Source organism: Symphodus melops (assembly GCF_947650265.1).
Source record: "Symphodus melops genome assembly, chromosome: 11".
Lineage (NCBI taxonomy): Eukaryota > Metazoa > Chordata > Actinopteri > Labriformes > Labridae > Symphodus > Symphodus melops.
The window spans coordinates 16,611,026-16,638,740 of record NC_136701.1 but is presented as its reverse complement, the minus strand read 5'-3'; the positions used below and the strand labels follow the sequence as shown (position 1 = coordinate 16,638,740).

At 39.0% G+C, this 27,715-nt stretch overlaps 2 protein-coding genes across 3 annotated transcripts in view; both read left to right on the top strand.

Annotated features, from left to right (window-relative positions):
* Nucleotides 1–21,386, top strand: part of dclk1a (doublecortin-like kinase 1a) — a 44,181-nt gene extending 22,795 nt beyond the window's left edge. Inside the window, exons 1-13 of one of the 2 annotated variants that reach the window (XM_079356509.1) lie at nucleotides 3,407–3,518; nucleotides 5,203–5,297; nucleotides 12,997–13,078; nucleotides 13,505–13,674; nucleotides 14,268–14,387; nucleotides 16,561–16,707; nucleotides 18,354–18,487; nucleotides 18,710–18,787; nucleotides 18,954–19,050; nucleotides 19,162–19,242; nucleotides 19,330–19,443; nucleotides 19,669–19,742; nucleotides 21,220–21,386. In XM_079356509.1, the coding sequence (XP_079212635.1) occupies nucleotides 3,503–3,518; nucleotides 5,203–5,297; nucleotides 12,997–13,078; nucleotides 13,505–13,674; nucleotides 14,268–14,387; nucleotides 16,561–16,707; nucleotides 18,354–18,487; nucleotides 18,710–18,787; nucleotides 18,954–19,050; nucleotides 19,162–19,242; nucleotides 19,330–19,443; nucleotides 19,669–19,742; nucleotides 21,220–21,277 (1,266 nt within the window). In that variant the 5' untranslated portion in view covers nucleotides 3,407–3,502 and the 3' untranslated portion in view covers nucleotides 21,278–21,386. Of the gene's footprint in view, nucleotides 1–3,406; nucleotides 3,519–5,202; nucleotides 5,298–12,996; nucleotides 13,079–13,504; nucleotides 13,675–14,267; nucleotides 14,388–16,560; nucleotides 16,708–18,353; nucleotides 18,488–18,709; nucleotides 18,788–18,953; nucleotides 19,051–19,161; nucleotides 19,243–19,329; nucleotides 19,444–19,668; nucleotides 19,743–21,219 lie in introns of those variants that run through there. The other variant, XM_079356508.1, reaches the window with a different exon arrangement.
* Nucleotides 21,387–24,786: 3,400 nt separating this feature from the next.
* Nucleotides 24,787–27,706, top strand: rfxap (regulatory factor X-associated protein). The gene is made up of 3 exons (XM_079355609.1): nucleotides 24,787–25,520; nucleotides 26,239–26,349; nucleotides 27,334–27,706. The coding sequence occupies exons 1-3, from the start codon at nucleotides 25,077–25,079 to the stop codon at nucleotides 27,436–27,438; spliced, it is 660 nt and encodes a 219-aa protein (XP_079211735.1). The 5' UTR covers nucleotides 24,787–25,076; the 3' UTR covers nucleotides 27,439–27,706.
* Nucleotides 27,707–27,715: the final 9 nt, after the last annotated feature.

Sequence of the window (27,715 nt, the reverse complement as noted above, 5' to 3'; positions counted from 1 at the left end):
CCTTGCAATTTCAAGGCATCAAAAAGCCATGTACAAAGACATTTTAGGGCTCCCAACTCTATGTTCCCTTATTTTGTGAGTGTGGGCAGGTTATGGCGTGTCAATGTGATATTGTCATCACTTGAGCTTCTGATGATCTCAAAACCTCAGCTGAGTGCCTATATACACACACGCCCAAAATAATGTGAGAAAACAATTTGCACTCATACGTAGTTTTTCGGCCTGTCTAGCCATCTGTGTCTCGGCTCTCCTGTCATGCCTCATGTCAGCTAAAATGAACAGAGAGCTGCAGATGGTGTGAGAGAGAAGCACTTCTGACACGTCAGGGCGTCACCTTTCTCTCTCGTTCATGATCAACTGAGTCCGATGGGAGAGGCTTTAAATCCAGTGTTTCTGCAGAGGATGAGCTGCTGGCTGTGACACTCTTGTCTGCAGCCTTCAACACTTTTCCTGCTCCTTGAAGGGTACAAATGTGCCATGTCTTAAAGTGGATAAGCACGGGGGAGCGGAACGAATAACCAAACTAAATAATAGAGCCTGCAAGAAAAACAAATTCATGGACAAGGCGGTGTTGATATTTGCACTAAAGGAAAGATAAGGATATGGCTTGTGGCAGCTTGTGTGCATGAAATAGCATTGTGTTAGTACTGTGAAGTGTAATCGCATGTATCATGGTGCATAATTTTCCTAAACATGCAGATTTTGTGTGCTGAAATTTCCTGGGAGCCTTTAAGAAAAGCCTTCCTTGAACATGCCAACATGTATCCTATCTTATAATACGTATATACTTTTTCTTTGTCATTAAACGTATTTCATTTTCAGTAGAATGTGATATGGTGATATCATTGAAATAATGTGTTATACTACGAGAATTAAAGATAAAGTCGTTGTGCAGTTAGGAGTTGCAGTAGGTCAGTAGGGACTTGGTTTGGAAACAATAGGCTTTTAAATGCTATTATGGTCCTATTATGGGTTTAGGGCTAAGTACTGGAAACATGCCAGTTCACTTCCTCAACCCTACTGAGGTGTCCAGCTCGGGGCACCAGTCCCTGCACAGCCCCCTCACCCTGATCTCTTCATATATGCATGTCTATAGGTCCTGTTTTTGCTTTCGGGCAGATGTGTGTGTATTGCGTGTTTTATACAAAAACAGAGCCTTTGGGGTATAATGTAATTAAAAGAAAGAAGAAAACAATTAGATATGATGAACAATGTGGAGTGTGAGCAGCCATTGACTTACAACATTGACCCATTAAAGCTTTTTGCTAGGTCTTCCCCAGATTTTTGCATTCCCAAAATGATTCAAAATGTTGTCAGCTGACAATGTAAGTCTACTGATCCACATTCCTTAGTGTTAGCTTTTAATTTTGTTCACAGCTAAAGTGTTGCTCTCCCACATAAAACAATTGTGTTGGCAGTGTTTGTACATTGTTTTATTATCTCAGCGTTGAATGGCCTAGATTGGATATCTCAGAATATCAATGTTGGTCAGTTGGTCGGGTCCACCACTTTGATCATGACTGAAATATCTCTTAAAATTGCCTGATGAATTGTCATGAGAGTTTTTGTGCCCTTTGGGGTGAAGTCTAATAACTTCAATAGCCTTAACTTAATGTGTTACTTCCATTAGATCAGCATTTACATTTTCCAGTATTTTGGTATATTACCTAGTGACTGCAGAGATAGAAAGGAAGGACATGCCTCTCAGCCTCAGATGCACTTTATGTTTTATCTTAGGACTAGTGTGCTCTATTGCCAGCAGGGCTGCACCCTCCTTGCTTCTTTTTTTATTTGTTGGTCTGATTTCTAACATTCAAAGGATTACTAAAGTGTAAGGTGGGGGTTTCTATATCTGTGTTGAATGAATGAGGAGAACATTGTCAAACATACCTCGTCTTACATTTATTTAGCAATGGTCAAATAACACACTACATAATATACATCACAGACAATTGCTCAGACACACTTGATCATCAGAACCTAACAGTAATGCTAACCAGGATCTCACAATAGTTGACATGCTGGAACAGGACTCCACAGTCACTGGCCAAAGTATTCTTCTTCACAGTGTTCCTTATATTTTGATAGAAAGACAGCCCACAAATACTTGACTCTGTATAAGGCATGAAGAACTCATCTCCTTGACTCAAATGTCAAACATCTATGTTAAGCAAAATCTCTCAGACAGCAACAGACACTTGGCTTGACACCAGATATAACTGCTGATACTGTAATAAGATCTCTTACACGTATGCATATATTACATCTTCACAAAAAAGAAAAAGAGTAAAAGAATTACTCTCACATGGTTGATACAATTAAAAGATAAATCCACAAATTTATCAAGATGAAGCAATCCATGAAAATGCATACTATCACAAACACAAAGTATAGGTAAATAACATTACAGTTAGTGCATCTTACAGCTAAGTGTGGCTTCATATCTTGTAGTTATACCATAATTGCTAAGGCTTTAATTTTGATCACAATACTGTATGTAGCCTGTGAATCATCCCTCACAGCTGGAGATAATTAAATCAGGTCAAAGACAGAGACAGGCAAAGGTATTTACTTTATTCACTGCTAACACAGCTTCCTTTAACCACAGTGTTTTCCACATTATGTGTGAAAGAAGCTGGGACAGAACATTGTTTGTGTTCTGTATAAATTGGTTCAAATCGTGCTCCTTTTATAGATCCTTGGTTTTTCCTCAAGAAATATTTGTTATGGATATTTTACATTATCTGCTGAATCACTCCAGGAATTTTGTGGAACTGGGAACCTTTGAAGGAACCCACCTCAGTTCCACTGCATGGATCAATGTGTACATTAACTCATGGGAAAAATATAAAAGTAAAACAAAAGTCACTGCTCGGGAGGTAATACTTTATACACATACTGTGGATTGGTGAATCACACATACATACAGGAACAACACAGAGTAGCCACAAGCAAGGATCCAGAGAGGAGGAATTTATTATTATTATTATCATTATTATTATTATAATTATTATTATTATTGTTATTATTATTGTTATTAATACAGTTAATACATCAGGAGCTGTTCTTGAGATATACAATCAGCATTGAAACAATCCTGAATACAGTCAATGTCAAAATCAAAGCCATCATCTTTATGATAACAATTATTGAACACGATTCTGCAATAACCTAATCGCCATGAAAAACAGACTGTTAAACAGACCTGTTAAAAGTAGCTGCATTGTTTTAAGGGTGTCCAGACAAGAAACAATAGAGGCCATGCATGACATCCCAAATATCAGCAGTAAAGGTTAATTCCAGACTAGATGTTATTTGTTACAGCCCCCCCGTGCGCGTCAGAGTTTGCGCAAGCTTGGTCTCCGCCTCCTCTCCGTGTAGTACAGCTTTGCTTCGTCTCTCCATTCACCACAGTTTACTATCATAGCCGGCAAGAGCGCGTGCACAAGTGCTGTTCTTCCTGTCCTTACACCGCTGTGGATTATCACTGTGTTTTTTCATCATGCTGGAAGAGGAAGGTAAGGATGCTGGAACCGCTTTGAATTCGACTTTTTATTTTTTTAAGTTATCGACGACTGTCAGTGTCGTTGACAATCTAAACTTCAGTTGTACTGAGATAATATCGATGGGATCTATCCACATATATGTTTGTGATAAGAGGTGATGCTGCGATGCTTTGTTTTATAACACAGAGTCAAAGAAAGACATCTTTACATGTTGAAGCTTCTGGTTGTGTAACCGGGAGGAGGCTCCGTCTTTGTGCGTCGCGTTGATGCAGAATTCATCAATGAACATGTCAAAGAAAGGTGTTGAAACAAATGCTCATTTCTTAGTATCAAAATATGTCAAGGACGATGACAAAATGTTGTACTCGTGTGCTGAAGCGGCAGCACTCTTGCTATTTCCGTCTTCTATTGGCTTTATATTCTTTGGTCCTGAATAATTTAGAAAGTTCTTTTGATCTCAGCAGGGGAACCAACATTATACAATGAAGGTTGAGGCACTTTTTTTTTTGTACGATAAGAGTCATAGTGTCTAACTATGTTATTATGTAAGGTGGAGCCTCCAATGAAAATGTTGTTTACACGCATCAATGCTTTAAGGAGAAACAGAAATGGCAGAAAAGATGTGCATAGATGTAGCTATAGATTAGGAAACAAACAATTGCAAATTGCAGATTACTATCTTTTTTTTTTTTTTTCCCTGGATATTTTAAAATTATTTGTCCATTCCTCTAAGTCCAGTGCAATTCTGGCATTTTTTTTAATAAGATTGGTTCAATATTTGAATATACCCTGTATTGTCCGTGATCAAATCCTACACATTTATACAAATCAACTCAAGCATATCACTTCCAGAAAATAATAAGATTTCTAAAATATTTTCTTGAAATTGAACAAAGACCCTCCCTCATCCCCCTAAGCTGTTATATCCCTGTATTTTGTCTTTGTTCATGAATTAGCAATGTTTTGGTTCCTCTAATTATTGCACATTCAAAGACCTGTCAGTTATAGCTAGCTTGAGTTGACTTGAGGTGTCTTACTGCCTAAAGACATAAACCCTCTATTTTGGATTTAGTTGGTAAAAAAACAAAACCTCAGCTTTTATCGCTGTTAGGCTTTTAACACATCCTGCTTTTGCTTGACCACACTCAGTGCAGCGTTGATTAATATCATGTTGTTGGCTAATGAGGTGATGCCGCTGGGTTTCTGTGCTGCAGCTGGAAAAGTAGACCAAGGCTGAGGTCACAAGTGCAAAGAACAGAAGAGCTGGTTGAAAATGAGGACAGACTGGTGGTGTACCTTGACTCCTAGCCATGCACTTGAAGCCTTGAACATGTTTTAATTATTCCCTGCACTTTTTTTTTAAGGCTCGATATAGCTGGCTTGTTTCACGCGGATTTAGAGCAACATTATTTGTGATTTTGCTGAAGTAAAAAAAAAAACAGAGCAGTGCTGACTGAAGGGCTCTTTTTCTATTTCTCGCCTCTACCTCCTCTTCTTGTCCTCCTCCTCTGCCTCATTCATGTGAATGGATGGATGATGAGGGCGGAAGTGTGGGCTGGCTGCTAGACTCTCAGAAATATAACAGTTCCAGAAAACATGTATTCACATTTATAGGATGATCTGTTTCAAATATTTATGTCTCCGTCTCGTCTCGCCTGTCTCATCCAACCTGATCTCATTTCCTCTGCCTTTTCAGTGAACGGGACACCGGCCAGTCAGCTCTCCACTCCTCATTCGGGAAAATCTCCCAGTCCTTCCCCGACCAGCCCTGGCAGCCTCAGCCAACGCCAGGTAAGACCAAAATACACACATACACAATTAAACACACGCCAAACACACGCAGTCATAACATTTAGTGAGACTCAATCTATAACACATCCCTTCTATGTTCTCAGGAAAAGGACAAAGCTGTCACCGAGCATAGGCCAACTACATCTTAGAGTCACTAGAATGAGAAGAAAACCACAACATCCCAACATCTTTAGGGTCTCAGAAAGGGTACTGGGCATTGATCTTTGACCTACACCAGTGCTGCTTTGGGATTCAATGAATGGCAGTCTCTAGGATCCATTTATGTTACGATTCTTATCCGGTGTTAATAGTTTTTACTGATTTTTTTTTTTTGTCTTGGTGGAAAACAAACTAAATGCTACTACTGACTTTTCGACATTCTCTCGTCAGTCATTCATGCAACATACACATTACAATCTAAAGACGAGACAAAGTCTGTTTTTAGTTTGCAAAAGTTGCTAAGCATCCCCTTTGAGCCACAAGCAGTGCTTAGCATTGCATGTTTGTGGAAAAGACCCACATGACAGTATAGGGTTATTTTTTATCATGTTGTGTCATTTTGTACATGTCCTTTTATGAAAACACTTTAGCACACGTTTTATACTAGTAAATCAGAAACTATCTGGGTTTGTTTAATTTTATTATTCACTTGGCTATTCTCCTAGCTTCATATAAAAACCATCCAAATGAAGAATAGTGAATCATTTTCTGTAGCTAACATTTGAAAAAGTGGGATGTAAAGACACTATATGTTCACAGTATAACTAGTTATACTCTGGAGAAAATACTTCTGTACAGAGAGGAGCATGCAACTCAAACGGAAACACGAGAGCATTCACAGTTCAGTGTTCGGGCAGTGTGTGCGTGCATTCAAGATCAAAGTGTTTGTTAATCCACTCCTCAACGTGATGATGGTAAGCTTTTAATATCAGCCCCAATCCTCATCAGACACTGTTTTCTCACAGCAGCTCTTTTTAATTTGCTGGAGCTCTAAGCCTGCCGCTGATTGAGTTCCTCCTTCTTCCTCGTTCAAACTTACACGCTCATTTGACCTCACACTTTTACACATAAAAGCACATGCGCTAGACTATCCACAGACACACAAATATACAAACACATGTACACCTACAAACACACACATATATACACACACACACACACACACACACACACACACACAAGTATATGGACCTGCCATGCTTTGGTATGGGTTCCAACATGCGTGAGTCATTAATACTGACTCAAACACACTCCACTTTTCTTCCAGACAAAAGGAGTGCAGCTTTGATTTATTTTGTAATTATTTAGTCATTTTCAGTGCAGGTGCAAATACTTTTTTTGTAGGGAAGATAAGGCAAGAACGTCGGAGTCAATAAATTATAATCAGACACCAAAAGAAAGATTTGGGAATCTTTTCTGTTCATAAATAGTGTGTAAGGCTGCATATATGAGTGACTGTATAGGCTAAAATTAGAATAGCATAAAGAATTCATCTATTGGGCTCAGAGGCTACAATCTCGTGCTACATTTGACGTGCTCGGGAGAATAAATGGATGTTGAAGAGTCTGTCCCTCAGGCTATTGAATCCATCAGAAATTAAATTTTTATTGATGGAATGGGAAGGTCAGCAAGGGCAACAGGAAATGATCACTTTTGGGTTGTTGCTAAGAGAACAAGGTGCACTGGAGCCTCCACAGCCCTGTGTATAATGGAAGTGGGTCAACACAGATTTCTGTGATGAAAGAGAAAGAGGTTGGCAAGAGCATCGATGTCTAAAGTCCCTTTTTCTCTCGTCCTTCTGTCTGAATGAGAACTTGCCGGGTGGTTGCTGTAGACATAAAAACAGTGTCCAGTTTCTGCTGCGCTGCTCTTTTCTTCAAATCATTTATTTTCCTCGGGTCGGGTTGTAGAGAGGTGAAGCCAAATGTTATGACTAAAAGGGAAAATAGATTGCAAAAAGACAGCAAAAATCTGTGTCTCTCTGCCTCCATCCACTTTTCTCTTCCACAGTTCTGACCTCAATGACGCTGTGGGTAATTTCTACTCTTACACAGCTTCAAAGTTCAGTGTTAATTCCTCAACGACAGATTGTTATGGTCTTTGTACTTGCTGGTACTCTGTACTAAGCCTGCAATAGCTGGCTGGAAGGGAGAGGGTTTGGGGGGGGTGGGGGGGTGGGCCTTTACAGTCCATTATCTCCCCTCCACACTCTGTAGCTTCACACTTCTCAGCTACATAACAGTGTCATTCTCTCCTCCTCTTCCTTTTCGTCCTATCTGCTCTGGAAGCCATTCTGGCCCTGTCCTTTTCCTCCTTGACAGTTTCTAATTTCTCCTTCAGTCCTTCTCCCAACCATTTACTGGCTCTCCCACCCCCCTTCTCTGCTCTCTCTCCCTCTCCCTCTCTGTCTCTATGTCTCTCTCTCTCTCTCTCTCTCTCTCTTTCCCATATGAAAGGGTATTAACTTCATAGGGAGTAAATTATATTCCATCATTTCCCTTGTAGATGAGTTCTAAGCTTCTCTGAGAAGTAGGCGCCCAGTTTCTGACACTGTTTGCACATTTTCTCTCATTTTTATGCATCCTCTGTGGAAATGCATGAATAACCATAAATAAAAAGGGCACACGCACAAATCCTTCTATTGTTATGCTAACAATGGCAAAAAAGTACAATTTCCAGCCTGACACCTAAAATGTACCACTATGTTTAACCAATGCATGACTCATAAATTATCCAAGGATTAGAATTTGAATATCCGGGTTATTAAGAGAACATCTTTGGCTAAAAAATAAATGACTTCTACTTTCAGCTCCTAAAGCTACAACAAATCCATTTTCTTAGCAGTCACTGAGCCTCCGTGACCTACAACGACGAGTGCGGTATTAAATAGTTCACCCTGCTGGACCCTGCATTTAAACACTTAGAGGCACTTTGCTGCCTGATGTAGGTTGCTCTCACAGCACAGACAATCACAACCTTATTTTCCCCGGGCTGCATATACAGACAGTGCATTGCACTATGGCTTGCTTTCTTTTCCGTTCACACATACACGGCTGTAAGTGCACTCAGACGTGCAAACATCTTCATGGGAACTGCACGCAGATCTCTTACAGTCATGTATGCTCCAGGGAAAAAAACTAACTTGACATGAAATTGCCATTTGTGCACAGGAAGTATGTAATCCGCATGATGCACGCTTGCACATGTTAAGTGTGCTATACATTGGGTGGCCCATTTTTATGAATTGGCAACAGAAGCATGAAAGAATGGTCCACATTCATCAACCTCTATCCCTTTGTGCTTCTCTCAGGGTCACTTGCCTCACTAAGGGCAGCCCAGCGTCTCGTATTTATATCGATTTCATATTTTTAATGAAACCCACAGACACGTGCGGTGACACAGACTTGGTTTTTCCATCAATATTCACACATCACCCTGCTTGTTTGCTCCGTTAGATGGGAAACAAACGGTAGATAAGGAAACAAATCATTTAAAAAAAACCAACAACAATAAGCAGATGATAGTGAGTGACAGATTGAAAGAGAGACAAACAGAAGATCAATGTTGCTCATACAGCAGCTGTCATACATCAGGTAACAGTTTGAATGAGTGTGTGAGAGAAAGAAAATGTTAATCGTCAACCATAGTGTCGCCGTTATCCTCCTCACCACTGACTCATCCATGTCCATAATCCATTGAATTGCATGCTCCATCTCTCAATATTATTGTCCATATTGTGTGTTGGTTGATTCACAATTAAATTATGTGCGTGTGAAGGAGGCTGAAAATGAATGTTTGTACCTTGGACTTGTTAATTATTGTCCCATCTCATCCACATAAATGTTGTTGCTACAGATTGTATTTGCATTTTGGCTGTGTTATATTTCTTATTTCATGTTGTGTTTATGTCTTTACGTGGTCTCATTTTTTTGTCATCAAAAAGACTGGCTACATCTCATGAGAAGATGTAAATGACATTATTTTAAAGCTAAATTATTCTTTACTTAAATTTTACATTCACACAAATTGTTCAAATCTTCTCAGATGTACATATCTTTAATGCATCCAAAAATCAGGAACATCTCTTTTTGCACAAGTTATGGGTACTTTTTTTTTTTTTTAAATAAGCATATATAATATGCAATATTACCAATATTGTATTCAGTCTTTGCCTAAAGGTGCACCATATTTCCTTACCTGGGCCCTCATCTACATATTGTAATGTCATGCGAGTCTGCCAGCTCTTCTTGGCTCATTTGTTTTTGTATGTATTTTCTTTGCTTAATGTATTAATTTCCATTTGTTGATGTCATCATTAAACTCATTGTCATTTAATTATCATTTTGTGCTCTTTTTTTCTCATTTGTGTTGTTTGTTTATCATGTCTATCACAACCAAAACAAACATTTCCAGTTGATGAAGGATGCTAATGATGCTAATAACCGTTTTTGTAAACACATTTATTAACCGTTCCCCTTTGTTAAGCTTCAATGTGTATTCAGCAGAGCAGAGCAGGGTTTACAACACAAACATAATCCCAGAGGTGCTTCCATCTCCTCTGTCATGCTATTCCGTGGTTGAAGCAAAACAAGACTCCCTCCTGTTTTTTTTTTTTTTTTTTAATTTTCCCAGAAGCATTTAATCAGGTTCCCTTGATTCCTGCGGATTGCTGCCCTTAAGGATCATGATTAGAAAACGTCCCTATGTCCAACTGGCAGAGCTGAATGCCTGAATCCCCTGAGATAGTTGATCCTTTCAGCTGAGAGTCAAGTAGATTATGTTTCTTGTCGGTCTAGACGCCAAAATAGGAGCCAAGAAATAGACTCTCAAGTATATTTTATGTGACGCAGAGAAGGGACTTGGGACTAAACAAAATACGCTGTTTCCATCCTATCTTATTAGATGTTTCCACAGCAGCAAACACCAATAAATCCTCCGTTTGTTAGATACTGCGTAACTGCAAAAGTGACAAGAAAATGCTGCTGAAGAGCTTTGACTCAGCTTGGTGGTAAGAAGGCTTTAGCATGTGTGTCATAATAATATTCAAAAAGCTAGCATTGACCTTTTCATTTCATTTTTAATGACGAAAGACTCCCGATTCAACTATTCAAGAACAAATCATGTCTACCTCTATGCAGATGATGCTCCGCTGCGAGGTAAATCATGGACATCCTGTTTGGTTGACATTTTATGCACTGATCAGTATTCAGTCGCTGAGTGCTGCCCTTGCCGGTTTAAAGGGAAGTGTCTGCTGCCGTGATGCAAAAGGTTTGTCAGTGTGCTTTGTAGTCTTGTGAGTCATAGTCAGAGCTGCGTTTGAAAGATGTAGCGCTGTAGGAATAGTGATTGTTGTGTTTTCCAATGAACAAGACAAGTCCTGCCAAATCTAATGATAAATATCAAGTTGTCTTGAACCTCGTATTTTTTTTCTTGTCTATCTATTCCACGTAGTTCCTCGTACATGGTTTGTCCCTCCATCTGTCTCGACGTTTTCCCACACAAAAACAAGACATGCAATGTTCATCAAAGGTTGAAGGATGTGGCCATATATAGGCTTCTGTCTCCACACTGGAAGTCTCATAAGCTGCCTCTCTCTCCACCCTGTGAGCAGTTTCCATAGCAACAGTATTTTGTTTCCCTCGGTGGCAGGAAGAGAGAAAAGATAGGAGTCCAAAATGAGAAGGCGAGAGGAGAGGACAGGGCTGGTCAGGCGATAAGGGCACAAGAGGGGCTGATAAACGAGTCTGGATGAGACAACAGAAGACGGAACGAGAGAGGAAGTTTTGGATTTATAAAGCACAGGAGGGTCATCGGCTATATAATTATTAAGTGTGCGTGTGTGTGGGGGGGCTACTTGTTTTTGGATGACTGGGCGATGAAAACAGCATTACATAAACCAAATTCAGGCTGACTCAGTGCTAAAGTCACCTGGTCTCAGCTGTGGAAATGAGAATGAGGGAAAAAAAAGAACTGGCAGCCACTGTGGCTGAGATATAGGGCAGCCCAGGTCTGTAAATAGTTTTAAGTTATCTGAGTAATTACCATGGGTTGCATCTTTTTCTATCTGTCTCTATCATGACAGTTAACTCTATTACAGTCTGACTGAACATCAAACAAATAAAGGTCCAAATGAGGTACTTTTATCAAAGTTACATGCTGTTACTTTGCTTTATATGGTCTGCATCCTTTCTTGTACTTGCACATCTCTTTAGATTAGGGCATAGATCAGCACCCATGATATGTATGTATGCTGAATTATTAGAATTAAAAACTTTTACAAAACTATGCACTCAAATCAGATTAAATTATACACAGCATGAACAGTTTTCGCATTTTTATTTTTCACTCTTAAAACGCAATGATAATGTGCTTCTTGAATTCAACGATGTCATTATAAAAGCCTGATGATTGTAATCACAACAATGGCAGATATCCATGAATTGAGCAACACTTTAAATATCTAATTTATTCTAAGGATCCAGGAGAGTACGCTGTGTGAGTCACACAAAGTGTTATGAATTTATCATGAGAGAGCGTGAAAAAAAAAAAAAAAAAACTACACCTGCCTTGATATGAAGGATGAAAGAAGAAAAAAAAAAAGGTATAATCCTCATCGGCCAGACAGAATCACTCAAAGGAATATCCACCGACAAACTGCTGATGCTCAGCTCTTTCTCTCTGGGGGCTGACGTTACTGGCATGGTGCAAATAAAGATCATGCGTCACGCAGGTTGTGCGGATCATTTATAGCTCAAACTGCGCTTGTTAATAATTCCCATCGACCAGGGGGGTTCTGTTTATTAGAGTGAAATTAAGATGAAGCTCACTTCCATTAGCAGCCAAGCTAGAGCTTCACCTGTGGGATATATTCAAGGACTGGAAGTCCCTAAAACTACTAAAAAGAAATAGTGAGAGAATTCTAAGGAAAGTGAGAAGGGATAGAAAACGGTGTTACAAATGGAGGGACTTAATGTCCTGTAAAATGTTGAATATTTAGTGAAAACAGGTTCTGGAAGAGAAAGATGGGCAGGGGAGGAGAAAACCAAGAACTAGGAGAATCTCATTTACAGTCTGGACTAGATCCTGGCTTCCCACCCGCGCTGCTTCTATGACAACCAGACAGGAAAGTATAAGAGGTGGAGGGCGGATTGTGTTTTTTTTCTTCAGATAGATGCAGGCGCCACATCTCAGCCACTCCTCTTTACCTTAATGACCTGTTATACTTACCAAACCGGATGAAAGGCAGTGCTCGTTCCACTTCCTTAGTGACACAGAAACCTGTGTTTTTATGTTGTATTAAAGGTAGTGATGCGAAGTTGTAATTAAATAGGCATTACTTAAGGAAGAGAAGCTTATTTGAATATAATCATCTTTTCAGTGTTAACACACACACGTGTGCTTTGCTGAATTAGTAGCCGGGTTATATTCAGTTTAGCCCCTTAAGCAAATCTGTCAGGCTCTCTCTTTGAGCTCCGTGTACACATTCAACAAGGCCGAGGGATCCAGCAGACAGACGTGCAAACAATGACAGACTTGAGGATGTTCTGAGGAGAAGGGGAATGGCAGAATGTACTTTTGCCTTTCTTTGGACATTCACATTTGTTTTAGGAAGGAAGACTGTTTCTTTGATTGGTTTGGAGCTGACGACAAACACTTTTTCAGATTAAAAGAAATGTCTCACTTTTTCTTCTCTGTACAGGGGTCCCAGGGTTCTTCCACCTCTTTGTCTTCCACTAAAGTCTCCAGCTCGGTGGAAGATGGGGACGGAGTCGTCAATGAAGGTGAGAAAAAATGTATGTCCCATCTGTCTTTCAGTGTGCAAAGGCGGTGTACTTGCGAATAGCATGCATGTCTGAATCATGTCCATGACCTTTTTGATGAATCACTCTCTCTACTATCTCTTGTCACGTCTGCATGTTCCTCTTCTGATTGTCACTTCCTGTCCTTGTTACCTAATTTTCTCACCTTTTGTGAGACACAGATTTACGTCTTTGTTATGTAAAAACTAAAAACAATATTGGCAAACTGTAAGTTGGTGACAATGAAGAAAGAAAAGATGCTCTCACCCAAGATGTCGCAAACAATTCATAAATGTATTTTTTTTTTAAATATGACAGTTCAATAAATTATTTCAAAGTCAAAAAAGTGTACAGATTTACCTCCTCGAGTCCCTCAGAGTTTATAAACCATGTGCTTCTTCCCTGCAGCTGAGGTTGTGGATGAGGTTCCAGCTGTGCCATCCTACATATCAGACCGCTACAAGGTGGGACGCATGTTGGGCGATGGGAACTTTGCAGTCGTCCGGGAATGCGTAGAGCATTCCACAGGGCGGGAATATGCTCTGAAGATCATCAACAAGGGGAAATGTAGAGGCAAGGTAAACAAAAGTATTGTGATTTAAAGGGAAAAGGCACACGTCAGCCTTCCTAACTCAGTGCTGCTGTTTAGCTGTAATTGTTCGTAAAAACAATGTAAAAACAAGATGGACTGTAGAAAACTGAACAGATCATTTTTTTGTAAACCGCTTTGACTGTCAGGTGACCTTCTAAATATCAAGAATGGAAGGGAACAATGTGTGTGTGTGTGTGTGTGTGTGTGTGTGTATATACACACACACACACACACACACACACACACACACACACACACACACATTGTTCCCTTCCATTTGTATTTTTTAATGATGTCTCTTTTTTTGTGAAACTTAGAGAGCTATTTAACACCATCTGAAAATATTGTTTTTTATTACCTTCCTGACTTAATGCAGTAGTGTACAAATGAATTCCTGACGGAAAAGGACACAGACCACCACAGCACACCCATTACAATGAAAAATATGAGAAAAGGTTAAATATCAACCAGGGGGGCCAGCAAAACTTGTTTTTCAACCTGGCGTTAAGTTACTGTAATTTTTAAAATAATTTTTACGTGAATAGAAAAACTAAAAAACTATTTCTTCTCTCATTTCAGGAGCATATGATCCAGAACGAGGTAGCCATCCTCCGAAGAGTCAAACATCCAAATATTGTCCTGCTCATTGAGGAAATGGATACTTACAATGAGCTCTATCTGGTGATGGAGCTGGTCAAGGTGTGTGGACATTTTTATCCATGTTTACAAAATGATTCTAATGCGTTTGTGCATCATGTCCTCCAATGAAACATGCTGGAATATTAGACCAAACAAGTGTAATGCTTAGATGATATATTCCAAAAACAATTGTTATCTCCAATCTGAGAGGGTCACGCAGAAACATCAACAGAAACAAAGCAGCAACTTTCAGCCGGTGAAGCAAATGATGAATTCCAACCATTCACAGAGTTTGGGAAAGAGAAAATCAGTCTGTGGCCACGAGCACTCGTGTGTTCACATTCTTTATTCTCTCTGGCTCTCTAAGTCAGGAAAGGTTTGTGCATAATTCAGGAGCCAGGAATGTGATCCATCTGTTCGCATTGTGATGTGGAGTACTACAGAATATAGATGAGAGGCAATCTGTGGAAGAAATGTGTGAGTGTGTCCAAAGTAGGAGGATCGAACAGAGGCTGTGGATGAATGAGGTAGAAAGAGTCACTGTGAGAATGATATGGACTGAGAGCTGGAGAGGAACAGATGGAGGCTTTAAAAAGGGTAAGGGTAAAACGAACGAGTGAAGGAGTTCAATGAGAGACACAATAACAACAAACTGAAGTATTGCATACAGATTTATGAATGGCCCTTAGTGCCTTTATTTCAAAATAGCAAAAGCTTTAAATAGCTCTGGTATGTACATTTGGTACAAAGGCATTAAGGTAGCTCATGTTACGTATGATACGCAGCCCAGGATTACATTATCCCCCACTGTTCAAGTTTATCCTGCTGTTTTTTTTCCCCTTTTCTTTTCATTATCAACTTCCATTCATATTAACCTCATTTATGTTCTAAGTGCCACTTTAATGAGTCCTGAAGTAGTGGAGAGTCAGATTGGCAGTCAAATCTGTTCAAAAAGTCCTTTTTAAAGATGAGAATATCAATATTTGGCACCAGCCATTCCATAACTGTCACACAAGCCCAGATGGCAATATATTATATATATATGTTGTATCGATTTTTTTTGCCCTACTCCTTCATATGAAGCTGCTATTGAAGAACTCACCTAACTTGCATATTGACCTCAACCCAATTCAGCAACTTTTAAATTCTTACTAACAGACATACTTTATTAATTATATTCACCTGGGAGCAAGTTTTTCTTTGACATCAAGCTCAGGACGAGAAGCCCAAAAGTTGTGAACATTTCCAATATGCAAATAGTTGACTTTGTTGCAGAAATTGTTTTTGGTTGTATCAGGTCTACACACTGCTTACCCGCCTAGAGTTCAGGTGTGGGTCTTACACAGCAGGACAACTCGGCAAGGTTAGCAATGTAGCTAGAAAAATATCCGAACATTTAAAAAGAATTTAAATAAAAACAATAAACAAATTGCATAATAACTGCATTGCTTGGATTTCATGCTTTTATTGTATGTAGCAGTTAAGACAAATCAACAGTTTAGACACAGTGATGGACTTAAAATTCAAAATAATTCCTTCCTGATAATGCCATGTGGACCTGAATTATTCTGCAAAAAGGATTGTAGTTAAACTTCAGCAAGCTACACTAAATAAGGTTAACTATTCCCCTACATGGCATAGAAGTATAATGGTCGAGTGTCTATATAGTTTAGTTTAGTTTAGTTTTGAGAGAGAAGTAAAAAGTTGAAGGTTTGGCATGGCACAGAGGAATTTAGCAGCTCTCAAATTGTAAGTACTGTTGCTTTGCTGGTACAGACTCTCACAGTTTGTGCTGGAAGAAAGAGTCAGACCTATTTTAAGCCATGTTCTACTTATTCCTCTTAGGGAGGGAGAAACAGAGACAATGTACGAGAAAGAAAGAAGTTAAAGAAGGGTGAAACTCATACAGCATAAAAAATGTTAGGAACTTCGACAAACACAGAAAAGAAGGCCGCAGAGAAAAAAGTGAAAAACTCTGAAATGAAAGGGAAATATTAAAGACGTGGGGAGGAGATGCTTTAACTAAGGTGGGGAATAAGGACACAGTTTAGCCCTCCAGCTTCAGAGCAGTAGAAAACCTTCACTGCAAAATCAACCTTCTAGACGGAAAATTCATTTCAGTAAAAAAAAAGACGAGCACACTTTAGAGCTTAGAATCTGTCAGAATCAGATTTACACTGTTCCTGATGTTGACAACATCCACCCATCTTGTTTGCTTTTTTTTTTCTCACAGGGTGGAGATCTGTTCGATGCCATCACCTCTGCCAACAGATACACAGAGAGAGACGCCAGTGGCATGCTCTACAATCTAGCTAATGCCATCAAATACCTCCACAGCCTCAACATTGTGCACAGAGACATCAAACCAGAAAACCTGCTGGTGAGTTCCTACAGAGTGCGTCTTTGCTGTCTACATAGTTGAAAAACTTGCCGCAGTTTCGCCCCCCCCCCCGATCCATTTTCTTCATCCTTTCTGAATGAGCTGAGAAGTAATATCATTCACTCGACAGTCTACAACATGCTCACAGAGGAGATCGATGACTCATACCTGCTGCCCTCACAAATCCTCACACACTTCTTGTTAAGCCTCCCACCTCCTCATTACCGTCTTCTAATCTCCTGCCCTGTAACCTCCCTCCTCTGCCCCTTTTAACAACTTTCAGACCAGATCCATCCCAGAGCGAGTGCAGTAGCTGAAGTTTCCACATTTGCCCCCCACTTACTTGAGTTAGGCTTGTTGGTTCCTCAAGTGTGTAACTCCCCTCTGCTCTCCTACTACCTCAATTACATAAGAAGTGCTGAGGTGAAATGTGATGCTATAAAAGAAAATTTACTCCTCTAACAGTAAGCTTTTCAAGGATATAACTATCATTATTCTTGAACATCCTGTTTTGAGTAAAATCAGAGCGTATTTAACTCAAACAGAAAAGAAAAGCTGACATATTGTGTAACAGATAGAGTTGAATAAACCCCATTTTAATATAAATATATTTATATTAAAATGGGTGTTCATATTCAGTGTTTAAAGTGATTTGCTGAATGTCATGGGTCAATGTTTAACCTTATGAGTGGAGCAGGGAAGACATGCTGGCAAAGTGTTTTATTTACACAGTATAATCTATTTACACTTCCAGCAGGCAATGAACAATACAATAATTGATTCAGATTAGTGTTTCTGGCCAATATTCACGTTCTTTAAACTCTGTCTTTGGTCTCTAATCAGCCACTACTGAGTGGAATATCTGGTTCTTTGGGTACTATTGGTTCCATGGTACCGGTCTGCTAACTGCTAACTTTTTTCCTGCTGTTTGGTGGTAGGCATGTAGAGAGTAGAGGGGTTTGTTAAAGCTTTTACTAACAGATAGATACTGTGAAAATGTTAAAGTAAAGTTTTGGGCCATAATACAAATTAGGGCTGAGCTAACAGACCTAAAAATGCACCGTAAGAGGGAGAGAGGGAAAAAACATAGTTGGGTAATCATTCTCTGTAGGTTATCGAGGAGTGACCCCTTTCACAAACTTGATTGATGATTAAAAAAAATAACAAAAATTGGCAGCTTATTTGTTAGCAGTTATATTGTCACATTACTTTTGTCCATGTACAGTTCAATTTAGTACTTCCTAACCATGACTGTTGCTGGTGTTTAAGTCACTAGAAATGGTATTTGTTTGAAGCAAATGCAGGATTTGGGTATTTTTCAACTTTGGCGCCCTCGAGTGGAGATATATATATATATACATATATAAAAACTGTCTAGCGAAAAGCTCTTCTTCCAAATCCTCAAAGATATCCTTCTGGGGTAATTAAGATTATTCTACAAACAAAATTGGCATACTTTTACAAATGTTAACATCACCTATAATCCTGCTTCAATTTAGACACACATCGTCTCTGAATAGTGGGAATTTAACATTTGTGTACACACACCTCATTTTAAGAAGTTCTCATTACTCACAATTAGGATCAAACTGATCTGTAGTTACTCCGAATCCTGCTAAAACTTTTGTTTTATGCTTTGTGTTTAGGTCTATGAGCATGCAGATGGCAGCAAAAGCCTGAAACTGGGAGACTTTGGTTTGGCAACTGTAGTAGATGGACCTCTTTACACGGTCTGTGGGACCCCGACTTATGTAGCACCTGAAATCATCGCAGAAACAGGGTAAGAGCTTCAGCACTGTAGCTAAGGTGAAAGGAACAATTCAGTGGAAGACAAACTATCTATCTTAAAGTAGTTGCACTGTATGATACAGAGGAAAACTCCTTGTACTGCTTTTAAATAAATGTAATCCCAAAAGACAAGAACAACTCTTTACATGTTGTAATTACCTGTCTTTTTCTTCATTATTTGCCTTGTAGTCATCATATTACTTTGTTTTTGCAGGTACGGCCTTAAGGTTGACATCTGGGCAGCTGGAGTCATCACTTACATCCTGCTGTGTGGTTTTCCACCTTTCAGAGGGTACGCGAACAGCCAAAGCTGTTCTTTTAAAAAGATTTACTCTCTGACTGATGTAAAAGTTCATGTTAAAAAATAATGCTACATCTTTTAACAATTGTGTACCATTTTTGTCAGAGCAGAGTTATCTTTCTTAACAGCCCATTCTTTTGAAATATTTTGTTTGCAGGAGTAATGACGATCAAGAATTGCTTTTTGATCAGATCCTAATGGGACAGCTAGAATTTCCTCTACCATACTGGGACAATGTTTCGGAGACAGCTATGGTGAGTATATCTGTCTGTTGGTGAATAGACATAGCATACACGTGTTTGAAGGAAGTCCCGTTCAACAAAAGGCATCACAACTCACTAATGTTTTGTTTTTTGCTGCTGCAGGAGCTGATTCGATCCATGCTGGAGGTGGAGGTGGATCAGAGATACTCTGCGCTCCAGGTCTTAGAGCACCCATGGGTCACTGTAAGTACTATTTTCATCAAACTTATTTGGCCTCCCACATAATTTATTCTTCCAGATGCACTAAGTCGCTACTCCTTTCTCTAACAGGACGAGGGTCTATGTGAGAACGATCATCAGCTGTCTGTAGCAGGGAAGATAAAGAAGCACTTCAACACCAGCCCGAAGGTCAATGACACCACTGCAGGAGTGTCAGTCATTTCTGTAAGTCACTAACAAAGGACATTACATTACCCACGGTGGAACTGGTGTAACAGCTTGTTTCTATAGGTTTTATCTCTACAGTAAATCATATTGGATACCAGTCTTTTCAGTTTATTTCTTCTTCCTTTGAGACAGATGCAACCTTTGTATTAAGGTTTGTCTTGTGATATATTTTTTAATTAGCTGGTGTTAAGTTTGATTATGCTGGTTTCTCTTTGTGTTCAGTTGGATGACAGCTTTTCTATGCAGAGATCTGGGTCGTTGGATTTCTACCAGCACCCGGCCATGTACTGGATAAGGTACGCCTGGTTTCCATAGCGACACAACCAGATCAATGGTCAAAACCAGCAAAAATAGTGTCTCCCTTCCTCCCTATGTGCTGCCCTGCTGTGCTGATGCTGTGCTGCTTTGACAACTTCATGTCATCCCTGCTCTGTGGTGTTTGTGCTTGACTTTTTGACAACCCTCCCTGCCTGGGAATGCATATCTCACATAGTATGCATAGTTGTTGTCTGCAATATGTTAAGCCTTGTCCTCAATGTTGTGTGCGTATATATCTCTGTCTCCTTGACTTCTGTAAATATGAATAAGGAGGGCCATCTAACCCTTAGAAATATGTTTGTTACTTTTGATTCAAAATGTCTACATGGAATGTTGAGTAGACAAATTTCTTTCATTTGGTGCTAATCAAATACGTGTTGCTGATGCTTTCACTGTCTGTTTAAATTGTTTCTTTGTGAGATTTAACTTCCAAAGAAATAACCCTGTTCCCAAACGTGTTTCATTGATTTTAGTGTGTGATTAATGTCATTTCTCCTGGCTGCCTCTACTAATAGCATGGCTTGTTATTCACCTGAAATTGTCATACTCTTGTTTGGACTTTGTCCTGTACTGATTTATGGAGGACCTAGGGCTTCATGGCTACAGTTTTTTTTTATTTATTTTTTATAAATTCATACTGAGAGGAGAGATTAATTACAGCCTTGAATTCATTTATAACAAAAGTAATAGTAATCCAACAATGTATACACTTATAATGTGTTCAAATACACAGATACACAACAATTTATATCTTAAGATTTTTAACCAACATGTGTCAAAGACACTGAAAATATGGAGGTTCAAACAACGTAGCCGTTAGCTGCACTGCACTTCAGCTAACATTAGTGTTCATCCACAAACAAGTTAATGTTACCATAAGTTAAAAAGTAGCAGAAAACTTAACCCTTAGAAAGATTAACTTTCTCGCCAAGGTATGTTAGCTCGGAAGGGTTGAATGTTAACATTAGTCGCAAAATTAAAAGGTAATTTAGGGGGCTCTGAAATAAAGGCTGTTTCTCTTGATATATTTTCCTCCAAATGTTTACTGAAATTATCTTTTTAGTTGATAATTAGTTGTAAACTTTAAGATGTTAAAACTTGTAGATAGGCTACTATAGGCCTACATTCATTTCATTCACAAACCAGAACTCTGTAGATTAGCGTTATAGCAGCTTCACTCTTTGAGCTAAGGTCAGAGGAACATGGCTGCCTTGTGAATAGGGTGAAATCAAACAAAAAAAGTTAAAGTATGTGAAGAGGAAAGAATAACTAAAAATGCATCTGCTTTTATTATTCCCTCTTTGAAGTGTCCAATTAGCTATTGGTTATAAATTGCTTAACATGCAAGACTCTCATGGTCCTCCACAACTGATAAAAAGTGTGCTTCCTGCTGATCCCTTTGTAAAACAATCTAACCATAATCTAACCATAGCCCTCTGTTCCTTCCTCCTTCAGGCCACCCCTTTTGATAAGGAGGGGCAGGTTCTCAGACGAGGACGCCACACGGATGTAAAGCCGCTGCCTTTGCAGACAGTGACAAGGGTGACAACAGTAATAACATCAACAATAACACTGCGTGCGGAGCCTCCTAACTGTCTCCCTGGCCTGTGCCCCCTCTCCCCTGACACTATATCTGATCCTTCTCCCAATCTCAACCTCCCATCTGACTCGGATGACATCTCCATCAGCTCTGCCAGTAACACCTGCTCCCCCAACTCACCCTTCTGAGGAGAAGGTGGGAAAAATCCTCATCCAGCTTCTCCCTCTATATGGAGGAGGAGGAAGAGGAGATATCAGCTGTCCCACAGTCTCTATAAGATAACATCCTGGATGAATGTCGAAAAAAACTATTGAGGGAAAAACAAAAAATGCTTGAACTACAAGCTCCCCTTTATCTGTCTTTCAAAACTTAGAGGAGAGATCGATCAAAGGACAAGTGGAGGACAATGTGGGGTAGAGATTTCAAGAGAAAGACTAAAGAACCAGCAAGAAGCAGACATAACGAAGAAGAGGGAAAAGAAAAAATGAGATGGAAGACTTTTCATTTATTTCTTTTTAACGTTCTCTCATCTGAGCACGTTACCACGCTCAAGGAGCAAGAAAGGGCGACAGCATTGTTCCCCTTTCAGTGATGATCCGAGCTGGACACGGTAACTTCCTTAAGGTGGAGCAGCTCTACAAGGCAATATGAGAATATGGACCAATGTTCATGTTTTATTGAACCTTATTTATTCATTCTTTATTCACTGCATTTTTTATATATATATATCTCTATCCCTTTTTAAAGAAGGACTTTTTGTTGACTTGTCCTTAGAGCTTGTGGGAAAGAAAGAAAGTAAGAAACAGTGTAGAAGTAGAGCTCAGAACTTTTGTAGTAGGCTACCGTAGACTTGAGGAGAAATTAGTTTTTTCTTACAAATGTGTTTAAAAAAATAGTGTTCATTAAAAAAAGAAAAAAGAAAAGAAAAGTCAGAACAAAGTCAGCACTTGTGCTATAAATCTGTGCTCCTCACAGTATTGGCGTTGCCTTCCTGTAATGTTGGATTGCAGTATTACAGTTTACATTTTACACAGACTGCTATTAAGATAATAATGGTGCATTTGATTCCTCCTTGTTATTTTGTTGACTGCTTCATCATTCATGACATTTTCACACAAAAAATATAGCAGCATTTGGGTGCTTGTGTAGCAAACTCAACATTTGAAACATTTTTACTTTAAACATTTAAACTAAATCTTGAATTTTTGATGCTCATTTACACATTGTAAGCCTTGTTTACATTTTTCCAACACTAAAAGCATATGTCCTGCACATATTCTAGAAGGGATGAAAGGTGTAACTGTTGCGATATTTTTGGTGGTAAATGTACACAATTCACAGTGTACGAGGGCTGCCTTTTTGCACAAAGTACTGCAGTCTCGGTGCAGTCGAACAGGTCCAAGAGACAGAAGGCATCGATGTCAGAGAACCAGCAGCACTCTTGGAAAAACAGTGAAGTTTAAAGGGTGGAAGAATATTTATTTCAGCTCTGTACAACCTCATTCATGGCTTCATTTATTCAGATGAAAGCATGACAAACTTACAGTAGCCAATTCTTATTAAAAAAAAAACAGTTTTGTGATGAAGTGTTGTTTATATGTTATGTAAATAACATAACTTTATTTATTTTGATAGTCCACAATACAGTATATTTCTTTACTAGTACTTAATCTAATAGAACAGTGGAAAAATCAAGTCAAATATGTGTTTCAGTCATTCAGCAAGGGAAAAAATGTAAAGGAGATCATCAAGTTGATATGAAACAATATAGTTGAACAAGACAATTCAGACCTGGACAGAATGAATCTACAACGCCATATTTGCTTCTTGTAGGACACTGGAAACGATGCTACTTCCTTTGAAAAAGCAACCAATAAAGAATTCAAGTTAATGATGTGAATAAAAAAAAGACATCCAAGGATTGATTGAAGTTTTGTTTCTTTAACAGATGATCTCCCTGCAGTCGTCACTTGTCTGTGACTTTCTGTGTAATGCTCATCGCCACACAAAAACAGTTATGTGCCACCATATTGACCAGATCAGTATGAATTTGTTGTGCTCTTGCTCCAGCACATGGGCACATGGGTTTTACCAAAGTGCTCTCATAGCTGCATCACAGTATTTCAGTCCGTTGCAATATCAGTACCTGTACCTCTGTTCAACAATGGTCTATCAATACGTATAGTAATAATTAAAATACATTGCAAAATGCATTGTCTGTCTCTTTTCAAGTGCTTGATTTTTGAAAAATGGTTAAGTTGGCAACTTCAGTCGGTAAAATTCAGTTGCTCTGGAGTCCTGGTGCCGCAAGACTAGAGCACTCTTCTGACATTCTATATCTTTGGGTCACTATTCATGCTCTTGAAACTCCCTGCTTTTGTTGCATACAGATGTATGTTGACTGTAATTTATCAGTAGAATATCATATAAAACACATAAATGTGCATCATACTTTCAAAGTTTTTTGTTGCTCTAGTCAATATTTATTTGCTGGGTGGGGAGGATTAATTGATATGAATCCAACAGGAATGTTGAATTCAAAATGTACTGGACTTGACAGGTTGGTTGGTTGGTCCCATAAAGTTATATCATGAGAAGAGATTTTGTCATACCATATTATCTACTTATTATCTACATACTTATTAGCCTGGCTTCACAAGCATAATATTGCTGGGAAATTGCATGTGGCATTACACAGTGTTCTCCCTGTTACAGAGTAAATATATAGTCTGTGCTCGCCCTTTGATTATATCAGCTATATATTGGGGAGTTTAATTTGTTATTGGTTTTTTTTCAATAGCATTAGTGGCGTTAGGTCTGACCACTTTCTGTGAAACTTGACCCTGGCCATCGCAAGGACTGTGAATAGTGGTAGTTGCTCTTTTTCCCAAAGTCAGTGATAAAAATCAGGTGTCACATTTCCTAATAAATCAGAATAAAAAGAAACATTAAGGATGCAGGAACCAGTAAAAACAATTATATGATCATATGGATAGTTTGTATTTTGAAGAAAGAGCACAAACATATCTCCTATATTGCTCTTGTTTGCCTGATTTTATGGTAACATGTAACAAGACTATATCACTCAATTTACCTGCATTTTTCCCTCCTTTATATTTGAGTCAGTGGTGCTTTAGTAATCAGACAAAGGTAGAACTCAGGTTGATTAGTAATCAGACAAGTAGTTGGATTTAGATTATTATCAGATTATCATATTAAAGCACATCAAACTACTATAATGACGACTATATTCATATTTACAAAACTACATTAGCCTCCTATAAATCACAAAATAAGGTTACTCTTTCGTCTTTATGACATTCAAGGTCGTTTAATGTTTATGCGAGCAACTTTCTTCTTGGCAGTGGCTAATTAAGAGCAACTAAGTACAGGAAATGACCCTTTTGCTATTCTTGCCACTGTATATCTAATAAACCGAGGTGCATGTATGTCTTACATTGACCACCGGGGGGCGCTCTAACACATGAACTCAATGCGCCATTGCACCGAAGAAGAAAACCCCTGTTATTGAAATGCAACACGCGTAGTGACAACTAATCCGTGGAAATATCACCGCTGCCGAATTTTTAAAACATAATTTAAGCTCGCAGATCGAGTTCTGTCGATGTCATGTCAGCCTCTCGAAGCAGGTAAGCGCCTTTTAATAATAGGATACAGGTGCTAAAGCTGCTTTAGATAACCAACCTGATTTGGTTGGATGTTTGTTAGCTAAGTAGCTAGCTGCTGCTTCGGTGGGGTTTTTTTCGCAATCATGAGCGAAGATGACAATTCAGCATCTTCCTCCAAAGACAAAGATGCGACCCTCCTGTTGACTAAAGACGGGCAGAGGTACTACGTGAATAAGAGCGGAGTAGTTGACAGCCGTAATGTGAATACGCCACACGAACCGGACAACAATAACAACAACAACGCCTCCTCCTACGACATGGACGATCCGGACGAGGAGAGCGACGTCCTGGACCCCTCAGACCACCTCAGAGACGGAGCCGGGAGCCCGGAGGAGCTCAACGACGAGGACACGTCGGAGGGCGACAACGCCCCCAAACAATGCACCTATGACGGATGTACGGAGACCACAACTCAGGTGGCCAAGCAGAGGAAACCGTGGATGTGCAAGAAACACCGCAACAAGATGTACAAAGACAAATACAAGAAGAAGAAGAGTGATCAGGCCATGTCCAGCGGCAAGATCGATGTAAGACCAGGTTTTGTTTATCATTTTCAATCCACGCATGATGTGGTGGACACGTGTAATATAAGTGTAATACAAAAAACTCTTCATTAAACGTGTTTTTGTTTTTGTATTTTGACTTCTTCAACAGTAACATAAATAAACAGTGAGTAATCAAAAGGTTCGCAAAAAGGAAATTAAATACTTGTGCTTCTTTTTCTGTTTTTCTCAGAATCAAGCCTGTAATGTGGTACTTATATTTGTAAAAGCTTTCTGTATTTAGCTAAAGTTATTAAATACTTAAACAACAGTTTGATTGTTTGCAAAAGTTACAAAATAGATTCATTTTCATAGTTCACAAAAATGTGAAAAATAATCAAAGCCGTTAAAAAAAAAGAAAGAGTAAACTAAAATTGTAATGAACATTTTCTATTTTAGGAATATTTTACAGCCCTCACTAATATGAAAATGAAAAATAACAAAATATTCCACTGCAATGAGGCCTCGGGCCAAAATCTTGTGATTTTTCGATTCAAGTCGGGGGCCCGCAAAAGATCTACTCAGGGGCCACAAATTGCCCCCAGGCCGCACTTTGAACACCCCTGATATAAGCCCACAGAAAAGCGTACTCTGGAACTATAATTTTTGGCACACGAGTTTCCCTTCTAGCCTGAACTTAGCCTGTACATAAAAAGAACACTGATAGTTGATGTGTTGTGTTTGTCTTCTTTATGATCATCAGGAAAACTCAGAGGAAAGGCCTGTGTCGGTGAACAAACAGCGTCTTAGTTCGATGGGAGACAGGCCAGCCAGACCCTCCTTGATAGAGCAGGTTCTCAATCAGAAAAGACTGGTAAGTAATAAAAGGAAAAGTCAAAGTTCAAATGGTCTGTTAAAAAATCCGGAGAGTACTCCAAATGTGCCTTAAATCAGCATCTCCACATGCATGGAAGCCTTTCTACTGCAGTGGCAGTTTCTAGTGGTCTCTCTTTTTATTGAACTATATACTGTATGTTCATATATGTACATGCATATAAACCCAATAATAATATGTATAGCAGTGGTTATTAATTTACACCAAGCAGTATTATTTAAGGCACAGAGGTCATTGAAAGAATTATTGGGGATCAAAACCAGAGCCTTGAGGTACTTAATATTTTATGTCAAAACATTTTTATGTAGTGTGTCATTAAACAAAATACACTATGTGCTCTCAAATAAGTTAGACTAAAACCAAATGGGAGCCATGCCAATGGTGGCAAGTGCATTTTACAGTAGGTTTAGGAGTGTACAATCTCTTCTGACAAAATGCAGTGGAAGTACTGAGGTGGGCCAAAAACTACTTTTTGAAGTGCTTTTAAAGAATCAAAGATCCTGGATTAAGAGGTTGTTTTTACTTTCAGAAATATAGGATTTTAAAAGTTTCCACTTTTCATTTGAAGAATCACCCTCGAGCAAATTTAAGCTTCAAGAATAGCCTCTGTTAATTATCATATGTATCATTTTTCATACTTCTTAAACTGACGATATGATAAAATATATCCTCTTCTCTTAAAGAGAGGAGACGCATCTCTTTCTCTCTCTTACACATGCCAAGCCAGGAACATGTCACCTACAGCTACATTTGTTCCTTTATGCTCTAATTGATTATATCATTCTTTTTATACGTTTCACTCATCTGCCCTTGACTCATGTGGTAACCTTTCGGCCTCCAATTTGTTGTGTTTATTCCAATAGTGCAGCGGGGGATTAGTTTTGAATGCTTTGATAGATTAACAGTGTCTTTCTCGTGTATATGCTCAAAATCTGAACGCGTCTTTGTGTGTTTTCCTTTCAGTCTCTGCTCAGGAGTCCGGAGGTGATTAGCTTCTTGCAGCAGCAGCAGCAGCTCCTGGCTTCACAGGGCCGCAGTCAATCACAGCAGCAGTTTCAGGGCTGCTGACACTCAAACGTCAATGCTGCTTTTTATAATAATCATGGATTTTATAATAATAATCTGTACCAAACCAAACCGGACTGCTTTGTGGAAATAGGGCTAATGTGTTTGGTGGAATGAATAAAGGTCATACTAACTGTGTATGTTTTTAAAGTGTTAAGGAAAAGTCATGTACTGTATTTTGTTTGTGTTTTTAAGTTGTAGTGAATATTTCCTGCTGTGAAAATGAGACTAAATTAATGACGCTGATATTAAAACATTTTTTTTGACTGCATTTCTTTTT

Excerpts from the sequence above, each read along its gene's own strand:
- rfxap (XM_079355609.1), top strand. The coding sequence starts at position 25,077 with ATGAGCGAAGATGACAATTCAGCATCTTCCTCCAAAGACAAAGATGCG. Across the intron at positions 25,521-26,238 it reads TGTCCAGCGGCAAGATCGAT|GAAAACTCAGAGGAAAGGCC; the intron begins GTAAGACCAGGT and ends TATGATCATCAG. Across the intron at positions 26,350-27,333 it reads TTCTCAATCAGAAAAGACTG|TCTCTGCTCAGGAGTCCGGA; the intron begins GTAAGTAATAAA and ends TTTTCCTTTCAG.